This window comes from Seriola aureovittata, chromosome 7, assembly GCF_021018895.1.
Source record: "Seriola aureovittata isolate HTS-2021-v1 ecotype China chromosome 7, ASM2101889v1, whole genome shotgun sequence".
NCBI classification, from domain to species: Eukaryota; Metazoa; Chordata; class Actinopteri; order Carangiformes; family Carangidae; genus Seriola; species Seriola aureovittata.
In genome coordinates this window covers 2,393,230-2,403,761 of record NC_079370.1, presented here as the reverse complement: position 1 = coordinate 2,403,761, position 10,532 = coordinate 2,393,230, and the positions used below count along the sequence as shown (strand labels likewise).

General features: G+C 37.4%; 1 protein-coding gene across 1 annotated transcript; it reads right to left on the bottom strand.

Moving 5' to 3' along the window:
* Positions 1 to 592: 592 nt before the first annotated feature.
* Positions 593 to 8,107, bottom strand: tmem106ba (transmembrane protein 106Ba). Its single transcript, XM_056380949.1, has 8 exons — positions 7,980 to 8,107; positions 5,648 to 5,858; positions 4,602 to 4,665; positions 4,306 to 4,465; positions 3,741 to 3,881; positions 3,275 to 3,324; positions 3,131 to 3,184; positions 593 to 2,044 (listed from the first exon to the last, which is right to left on the bottom strand). The coding sequence occupies exons 2-8, from the start codon at positions 5,844 to 5,846 to the stop codon at positions 1,924 to 1,926; spliced, it is 789 nt and encodes a 262-aa protein (XP_056236924.1). The 5' UTR covers positions 5,847 to 5,858; positions 7,980 to 8,107; the 3' UTR covers positions 593 to 1,923.
* Between the last annotated feature and the right edge of the window lie 2,425 nt (positions 8,108 to 10,532).

The window sequence follows — 10,532 nt, the reverse complement described above, 5'->3', positions numbered from 1 at the left end:
CAAAGACTCACTGGTTTCCAACTTCTCAAATGTGAGTATTTGCTGTTTGTTGTATAGTAAACTGAATATCTTTTGTGTTTTGGACTGTTGGTCCATCAAAATAAGACAAGTGAAGATGTTATTTTGGTTCTGGGAAACTGTGATGGACTTTTTTCACTCTTTTCTGACATAGATCCAATTATTGTTTGAGAAAATGATCAGCTGATTTATCGAAAATTAAAATAGTTTGTTGCAGCCTTATGATAAATATTAATTTTGAAAGACATATTCTTTAGTACGATCGAGACACAACTTAACAAAAATGTTCACTTCTAGGTTGTTTTATCCTAATTATGGTAAAAACACCTGATAAATATCAACACTGCTGAAAGATTTTTACCACAATAAAAAAAAAATAATGATGTGGATGTTAACATCATTTTAAGTATCTGATAAATATGAAAGTAAGTTATAATGTAATTAATAAATAATGTGTAAATAAATAAACCAACAGTTTTGGGGTCTTCATCAGAGGCGGATGTTACTGTGGTTTAGCAGAACACCCAGTGTGTACAGAGACATTTACAAGCGCACAGAAAAATACTGAAAAGACTTTTGAAGTGAACCATGATTTTATTTTCAGCTTCATGCATTTAAAACACAAAAAAACATTGTGGAGATGTTAGGCAGAAACAGAAAGGTTTTCACATCTAAACTTGTCTCATGAAATGTCATGAAGGGTTGGATCTTACAGTTTTCTTATGATGACTGGGAATTGTATTAACAGACAGAATATCTGTGTGATCACAAATTAGAAAATAAGAATCAGATCAGAAATTTTAAACTTAGAAATCATGTATTGGGCATTTATGTGTTATGGGGCATGGTCTGTCAGACAAAACAAATGTCACTCAGCAACTTACACAATCTATGCTGCTGTTAAACTTTAACATATTATCACAGCATTCACAGTGAGTCACTTGTGGTGATCAATCCAAAGCCAATGCAAAATGATACCACGGGATAAAAGAGACAGGCAGAAGTCATTGTAATCTCAAAAATTAAAGAGTAGCAGTCGACTCAAAGTAAAGGTGCAGAGTGGATTAATATAGCACTGACACCATAACCCACACAAATAAGACGGCCTCGTTAAAGGGAAAAAGTTACTTCCAGACCAGGCGTTATTCTAGATATAATGCTTTGAAGCAAACCAGAAGGAAAGAACATATTTTATATTTACATTTACATATTCCTGTATTTAACAGCCCACTGTATTGCTTCCACATTTGCTATGAAATTGAAAATATTATCCCTTTTTAAAAAGTTATTTTTTCTTAAATGGCAAAATGGTTTCAATTATTCATAAAAAATATGCTGATGTCAAAATCTTCACATTAGTCATGATTGCTGGATGATAGATAAACATAAGAAAAGACTGATACTACCAACCTTTACTCAAGCTGAAAATAAAAAACATTCTGAGCCCCCCCTCAAAAAAATGACATAAGATGATACACCAAACGTATTGCACTACACAATATCAAGAAGTCTACTTCATGAAAAAAAAGGAAGAAAAGCTGCAGCAGGAAGGAATGAAAAGAGGGCAGATAAGAGTGGTTAGGAACTGCTCAGTGGTTTTCACTAAGACCAAAAAAAAAAAAAAATCAAGTACCTCTTGTAGCTTAGTTATTGTATTTTTATTAAAAGTATTTAAAAGTGGTATAGAATAGTAGGGGGCAGCAGCAGTTACCGCATTCCTGCTGTACTCATCCAACATTCTCAATACTTTCTGAAGATAAGGATCCGGCTAAAGTGCATCATATCTGAAACTACTGCTTTCAATCATTTCACTGTTGAGGACTTCCTCTGCAGGAGTCAGCCCAGTCAACCTGTGAGAGAACCTCACTTGCAGCAGTATCTGACACCCAGGGTCTTCTGCTTGTTTTACTGGTAGACCTGCACATGCCCATGCAAGGAGGTGGTGTTCCCCCCACAGTCCACATACTGGTACATCTCCTGGGAGACCTGCTCCGTGTGTCCGAAGTACGATGTCGTCACCGTCACCCTGAAAAGGTCAACCACAGAGTCAACTACCGTACATCCAGCAACAAGGTGAGACATGCTGCTGTCATTTTTTTTTAAATCCTGAGATGGTGTGGGAATAACAGATGGGAAATCCCCTCCTTCTTAACAGATTAAGATTTGAGCTTCAGTAGATTATAAATATTTCTCTGGGGCAGAAGTTTTTGTTTGACTAGATTTTCAAGATCCACAGGAAATGGATAAATCCCTAAAATAGTTTTTATTTTTTATTACATTAATTCATAATCTTGAAAAGTCAGCAGATTTTCTAACTGTTTAACTCCTGGTTTATGTATGCGAGCTGAGTAAAGCCAGTCTGAACGTTGCTAATCACAAGATTGCATTTTCATTGACCACAATGCTTTGCAGTGGCTTGCTCTAAGTAGTACTGCAATCATTAGTCTGCCATCAGAAAACTAATTAACCTAACCTAACCCTAACCTAATACTTATTTACAGAATGTCTGCATTAGATTCATGTTATGGTTATATTGTTTTGTTTCTGTTCTCCTGGTTTGCCTCACCTCCCAAAATATCTAGACACAAACTGCACTGATTTCTGTCATCACTCTTTGTTGCTTGTTTTGATTGATAAACATTGTTTTCCCTTGTTAATTGCATCAAAATGAAGCCTGCAACAAACATTCGCAAGTTCCATTTAGGTCATTACATTACAACTTTTCTTTCCCATTTCCACTGGATTTTAGTCTCATGATACTTGGCTCGAACGCTTTTACCACAGAGGATTAAGTCAAATAATAAAGTTCATTTCTGCCTTTGAGAAATAGTTGCTAAATTTACAGTCTGCTTTAATGTCAGCGTTGACGTGTAAATTAGCAAGGCTCCCAAAGGCCCAAGTATCTTCTGTTGGTGTAAGCAGTACTCCACAGCAGAAGGCCGGGGCTGTTCTGGGCAGCTCTTCAACATGTGTGGGTGAAACTATGCGAGTGTGGAGGAGAGAGATGTTGACATAAAACAGGCTGATGCCCAGTCGTGCATCTCACGACAAACCGAAGGATAAAAATCACAATACCTAATGTTTAAATAACTGTTCATCCAGCCATACTTACTGCATCATCACCACTATGTTGTGGACTTTAATGGTTGGCAAAGTACAGTAGTCACTGTAAAAAAAAAAAAAGGTATAAAATGAAAAAATAATCATGATCCACGTATCAATAGTGCACTTTTAGGATTTTAAGTAGGTTACTTACAACATATAACTCATCTCATCAGCAATGGTGGTGGGAACTGTGTAGTCAATCTGCAACAACACAGTTTATATCAAAATATTACACATTTCTGCTATTTAAAACTAAACCTAATGTGGTTTGGTGTGTGTTTTTTCTCTCCTAAATTCTGTTTAAACAATGTCCAGTAGTGAGAGGTGGTGCCAAGATTTGTAATGTGACAAATGAGGCTTTAACGGTGCTTAGAACATCTGTTTGAAGACTGGATTTGAATGACTGAATATAATTGATATTAATTTTAAGAAGTCACAAGACAAGTCTATGAGTTAAGTCAGATGGGGCTGCTTGGTATTGTGACTGTGGGTGTAACAATGAGCTGTTGTGTGGGCTGTGAAAGTGTCATAACTAAAGTGGATCAGAAGTTCAGTGCATTCACTTGAATTGATTTTTTTTTACCTCCTCTCTGTACAGTGAAGTATTTCAAACCTACCTGCTCTTCATCCAGTGGTATGATCACTGTGCTGTTGTTAAACTTGGCCTTGCCTATCACCGTCTTGGAGAACTGTACTTGCGCTGTGATGTTGGTCACAGATATGGCGTAGTAGTTATTATTGGTGATGTTCAGAGTGTTCTGGATACAAGAGGAGAAAAGGTGTGAGATTGTGGCAGAAGGGACCTTGTGGTAATTCCTAATTTAGAAAGGTGTAGCATTTTAAAGCTGCAGTAACAGATTTTTTTTGCTGCTTGGAGGCAGCAGAAACCAGCTGTAAACACACAACACTGACATATAATCACATTTTAAGTTAATAATGGCAAACTTGTTCGCAAACAGTGGCCTATATACACACCCAGCAGACACGGAGTAACATTAGCATTCATTAGCAGTCGTGTTTCTGTCCCCCTAGTGAATCTATGTCCAATATTCACACTCTTTTAGCTCTGCTTTTGGCTCTTTAGCTGCTAAATGCTCCGCAATATTCACATTCAAATTCTCCTACAGTGTATGATTGCGGTTTTATTTGAAGTTAAGGGAGTACATAACTACACAATCTTACTGTAATGTTGAGATAGACGATTCGTTTTTCCTGGTCATAGGAGACGTAGGCAGACTTCACCCCCACATACGACACATCAATGGAGCGAGGGAATAGGAAGAAAACAGCCAGGCCAGACAGCAGCAGGCAGAGAGCCACTGATATTGTGACATACAGTTTTCTGCAGGAGAGGGAGAAGAGAAGTGAGACCCTGAAACCAGCTGATATCTTATCACGCCCCTGTGTGTTCATTTAGTTTAATCATACAGATAGCTTACACAGTTAATCTGTAAAAACAGCACAGAGTGCAGACTTACGTCCTGCTTGGCCTGAGCCTTTGGTCGCTGTATGGAATCAGAGCCACAAGCTGATTCTCTTGACCTGTTGAATGATTTAAAAAAAAGGATAGGAAAGCTGTCATTTGACTGATTGAGTTAGGAGCAGGTTGTAAATTTCCCACTATCTAATACTGCTGTAGAGCTAGACTCTTATCGCCATATTGTGAAATCATACGTTATTTCTTTTTTTTAATCAATGATTGGTTTATTCTCAATGTAGAGATAATTGAAGATGGAAATGGATCTTTAATTGTGTTATCTTTAAGTTAAGAAAAAGTCAATATGGCGTACTGCAAATACTCATTTTCTCTTTCTTATCATTATTCTTATGGACCTGCTGTATCTGTGATCTGTAGCATTTCTGTAGACATTAAGGCCTTAAGATCTGGTTGAATCTTGTGTGAAACTTGTATTCCTTACATTTGGACAGTTGTAGTATTATATTTGTAAATGCGTGCACTAGCATTCTGGATCTGATTTATATAAAGTTTAGGTTTCGTGTGAGCATTTTGGAGTTGGACATAAAAACACAGAAGCCTTCACTCATCTTCACTGCAAAATGCATGATTTTTTAAAATGTAAAACTGTAGCTCACTTCGGGTGAAAGAGTTTGCTGTGTGGTTGCCTTTATATCACAGTAAGATCCTGGTAGAGGCCTCTGCACTTGTACAGATTAAAACTCAACTTGCCTGAAACAAAACTGTCTCCCAAACAGCAGAGAGCTGATCACTGTCCATAAATAGGACTTAAAAACATTTCTGAGTCAGACTTTGGAGCCACCAAGATGTGCAGGTGGTTCCTGTAGATTTCATTTCATTTTCATTGCTGTCATTGTCAATCAAATGTGACAAATCCATACCCACACAGACCTGAAGACTCCTAATAAACAATATTTAAGGATGTTGGTTGTTGCTTATTTAGTCTTGAATATTTAATGTTAAAGAGAAACAATTCTGTATACAGAGTTAAAATTTATACTAATAATGGTCACTGAGTAATAATGACTAATATCTAGAAAGTTGTACCTCGTGGGATTCTCCCAGTGCCCTGACATGTGGGGCATGTCACACTGTCCCGCCCGGTAAATTCCACATAGGGGAACTGAGATACATCCCCATTTTTTCCATCCTCTTCTGTCTGACCGTCACCGTAGTCGCCAGCAGTCGTCAGTGCGTCCTGACTCTCGTCTTTGTGCTTGGCCAAGTGTGACTGGGACTTGCCCATAGCTGCAGCTGTCTGTACACAACACAAAAGATGGCATGAATAGAGGGGAGGAGAGAGGAACTGCTGTATAGATGCAGCAGGACGTGCTGACTAACCACATGCCACACAGCCATTTGAATGTGAAATTGGACCTGGACAGATTCCAGCAAACATTTCCCCAGAGGAAGAGACTTCAACTGGTGCACTGTCCGTGATAATAATAATAATAAAAAAAAAAAACCCTTGTAATATATGAGGAATAATTCTGTTAGGGCTTGGAAGTGTGCTGCTGAATAGATGTTTGTATACAGTGCATTAGGCTTACAGCTTGTGTAGTATCCTTCAAAAGAGATCATAGCAGTGAGACTTTTTATACTTTTTATAGGTGACATCTTGGTCATTAAGGCCTTAAATGATAGACATTGATTGTCTTTAAATGGAGAATGAGCCACTAGTCTTTGGTGAATACTGGAAATTGATGGTCACATCTCTGGCATCAGTATAATATTCATAAATATAAGTATTTAGTAAGTACAAGTTTTAAGAGACTCTTCATGTATATACACATCTGTGCAAGGACAATAATACTGGGTAAAAATAGATTAAGGAAATATATATTCTGGTCAAAAATCATTTGGCTATTTAGACTTGTAGCAGCTGTCTAACATTTTTAACCATTTTAAAAGTGAGTTTTTGTGACCGTCTGTTGTCTGTGGTAGTGGTAAGCCTTTATTTATATAGCACTTTTCAAGACTAGCGGATGGTAGGAAACTATAGTGGATGGTCCACTGAGTACTGTTGTTTTGTCTATCACATGGTGTTCATAATATTTCCTTGATGGTGCAAAGTGACTAAGCACATTTAAATAAGTACTGTATGGAAATACTTGTTCTTTACATAGGTTTTTCCACACGTTACTTTATACTTCACTGCATCTCAGAAGGAAATAATAAACAACCGTTTACATGTTAATGTACCAATAATGATACAATACTGACATGGGTCATTCTGCACTATGAGTACTTTTATTTTTGATTCTGAAAGTACATTTTTCAAATAATACTTCTGTTTTCTTCCGTAAATAGATGCATGACTTTTACTCGAATATTTCCTCATTGTGTGTCTTCCATCGTTCATCATTAATATTACTGTGCGTCTAGATTATATATATATTCACCAATAATTGTAGGAAAAGTAGGTTTCCTCTAAATTAAAAGCTTGTGAGAACAGTCAAGTCATCCACTGTGTCTTTGGCAGTTTGTACTTATATAGTACATTTTTATCTACTAGTTACCTCTTAGATTAAGACTTCAAAAGATATGATTTTACATGAAAATATGAGCTCCTAAAACACTAAGCACTGTTTCAGATTAGGTAAGTGGTTTCCAACTACATTGACATTTTAGTTACAACACAGTGTCTAATTGCGGCCTGTCACACTGAGAGTTGTTGACAGCTCCACTTCTCATATGGTTTCATTTAAGTAACTTTAATAATGCAAAAAACACTTTTACTTTTCATAGTTGAAATATATTTAACAGAGGATGCTTCAGTGCTTCTACTTGAGTAGGATTAAGAAAGCAGGACCTGTAGTTGTAACGGGGTAATGTGGTAATGGTTCCTCTTGATGTGAGCACTTCTTCTACCGGTGGCGTTAGGCCAAAGCACCCGTTGGTAATAATTGCTAACGTAACACAATGCAAAAGATCCACACAACAGTGTGGAAGATAATAATAGCCTGAGTCAAACCGCAGGCTGTGGCTCAGAGAAATGCCGACCAGGATTGTCTGTTGTGTCTACATCGCAAACACAGGCCGAGCCGCCATGCTGCCGAGCCGCTTAGCCGCCGAGGCTCAGCCAAGAAGAACACAGCGTACCGGCCAAGAGTAAACCATAATACCGCCTCCATTCTCACCACCGAAACCGATATTTGGCTTTAAATATTCCTACACGACACAATCGTAAAAACGGGTTTGCATGTCGTCGCGTAAATTAGACATTTAATTAATGAAATGGCACGAATCAACGGCGGCTCAGCAGACCAGCCCGCGCGCTGCGTAAATACGTACCCAGACCCGTTCAATACTCCACTGGCAGTGAGCTGTGTGTTAAATAAAATAACCAAGCGGTTCGTGGTGTCAGCTAACGTCTTACCTGTTTTGTGTTTTATTCTGACTTGTTTGCCATTCGTCGTGTCGTCGCTGTTTTGTTGTGGTTCACACACCGATGAGAAATGAAGCCGACGGCACCGCCCCCTCCTCTCCCCATTGGTCGGACTCATGTTGGGGTGTTGTAACCGTTTCCACCTTGCAGACGGTAACCAAAACAACGCAGATGGTATATTAACATATAACATAGATGGCTATATTAACAGCAAAACAGGTTCTACAAGACAAACTGATGTACACAAAAAAAAAAAACACAAAGTATGACAAGATTACTATGCACCTAATAACCTGGTAAAACGTGCAATAGCAAAACCAGTGGCGAGAGTGGTGTTAGTCAGTTTGTTCTTTCACAGTACTGCAGTAAGAAGTACCCGGATTTACTGAAGTAAAAAAATACTCTAGTACAAATCAAAATTCTATATTAGAATTTAACTACGACAGAAGGTATGTTTTGATAAATATACTTCAAATGTCAAATGCAAAAATATTTGTTTGGCTGAATGACCTCTTTTGTGGTGGATTGCAGCATTTGCCTCTGAAATGCTGTGATGTATATAGAGTAAAATAAAATGGGAATAAGCTACTTCCACCTCTGAGAAATGCAATTAACTCCATGATTTACAAAATAACAGTCTATTAATGCCAAACCCTAATGAATACCTCAAATTATAAATACTTTAAAAAATATATATACAATAAAAAGTTACAGTGATCCCACTGAAGGCACAAAGGACCACAAAATGCAATCACTTTAAAAGCACTGTTATGTATTACAAATCCGCTGTAAAGAATATTGTATAATCATGTACCCAGAGGAAAATCAGTCAACCTTTACTCGGATCAGGGAAAAAAAAGAAATAAAGAAAATCAGTGCCTGCTTTCACACACAGGCGGTAAATGTGTTTTTGTTAGTTGACTGAACAGTTGACTGAAGTGTCCTGATGCTAAAACTGAGAAACAGTGCGATTTAATACAGACATACATCAAGTCAACAGGATCATTACACTGTAGGAATATTTTTACATTATTTTTTTATCAGCACCAGTGGAAAAATCCATCATTAGTAACATAAAACAAACCAAAACAGAATATACAGCTTTACTACTGAGATAAGAATATTTACTTTTGTAATGAAATAAAAAGTAGATACTGATCTAAACTCAATTAGTTAACAGAATTGATGCAGAATATTTGATTTTAAAGTGACACGGATCAGAATAGCATCATAAACAAGACAAAACGTTTTGAACAGTAGGCCAAGATTTTCAGTATGCTGTTAAAACAGCATGGAGTACAAAATTAGACTCATCCTCAGACCTAAAGAAATCACAGCCAGTGTTTGGAAACACTGTCCCACATACTGTGATAAAGACAACATCCACAATGTAGGTTTGCTGCAGTTCCTGGAAAATCTTGTCAGCTGACACAAACATGTCAGACGTTCTCGGTGTGAGCAAGTTTGTACCACAAGCACTACCATTGTCACTGCTAATCAGCAAGAATTTACCATATTATTCCATTAAGCTTCTTAAAACAGATGTTTCTCAGTGGAAACTGCATCTCAGAAGATTGAAAAACAGATGGCGAGAGGTATATATATAGTTAACATTGCAGTTTTACAGTTTTTTGTTTTGGCTGTGCTGTTAATTGTGATCTCAACTAAAAGTTGAACTATTCACACTTGCTGAGAAACTAAGAGAGTAGTCCAAAAATGAAAAGCCCACCTTTTCTTACTGTAGTCATTTCGGATTAACCAAAGTAAAACTATTGAAGCCTCAAATTTAAATTCAAATTTAACTCCAGTAGACCCCAAAGAACTGACTGTAAAACATCAGATACCCAAAATGCAGTATTTCTACGACCACTCATAGAACAACTGGGATGTGCTCTCCATCAGCCAGATGATGGCAGTGTGCTGCCATGTGTGAATGTGTCACTCAGCAGCAGCGAGCTAGTGAAGCCTCATGACAACCATAACATGGTCATTAATGCCCATGAGCAAACATCAAATTACAGTTACAATAGATTTATTTTAATCTGTTTAATCTCTCCATGACTTCAGAGCAACCACTGTGAATAATACATAACCTGGCAAGCTGAGGGAAAAGTACACTTAGAAAATAGCTAATGAAATAATAACCTGTAATGCCTGAAAACTGGCCTAGGTCAAGATAATATTTGCAAATAACAATTAGTGTTTGTTCTGCGTACCAGATGGATCCGGTTTAATGATTTATCACAATAGACTTTCTGTTTTTTATACACTTTCCTGTGATTGTTAAACTCGGTGACACTTATGAGTCATTGTACAGTGCTGTGTGCAGCAACCATCTGCGAGTCACATTAAAAATACGCTAAAAATAAATAGCAAATGCTATTTGACACAGGTTGGCTTTAACAATGACCTACTTGGCATCGTCAACAAGTTTGTCATAATGCCAGAGCTAAATGGCAGAAACCAGCATCAACAGCGGCCCTGAATATCCCCTTAAATACGGATTTGCTACTTTAGAGAAAATATGTTTTTAATTATGTGCAT

Bases quoted from the DNA above. Each gene is read 5' to 3' on its own strand.
- tmem106ba (XM_056380949.1), bottom strand. From the start codon at position 5,846: ATGGGCAAGTCCCAGTCACACTTGGCCAAGCACAAAGACGAGAGTCAG. The intron at 4,466-4,601 runs GTAAGTCTGCAC...CCTCTCCTGCAG, and splicing joins AGGCTCAGGCCAAGCAGGAC to AAAACTGTATGTCACAATAT. The intron at 2,045-3,130 runs GTAAGTATGGCT...TGACCTTTTCAG, and splicing joins AACATAGTGGTGATGATGCA to GGTGACGGTGACGACATCGT.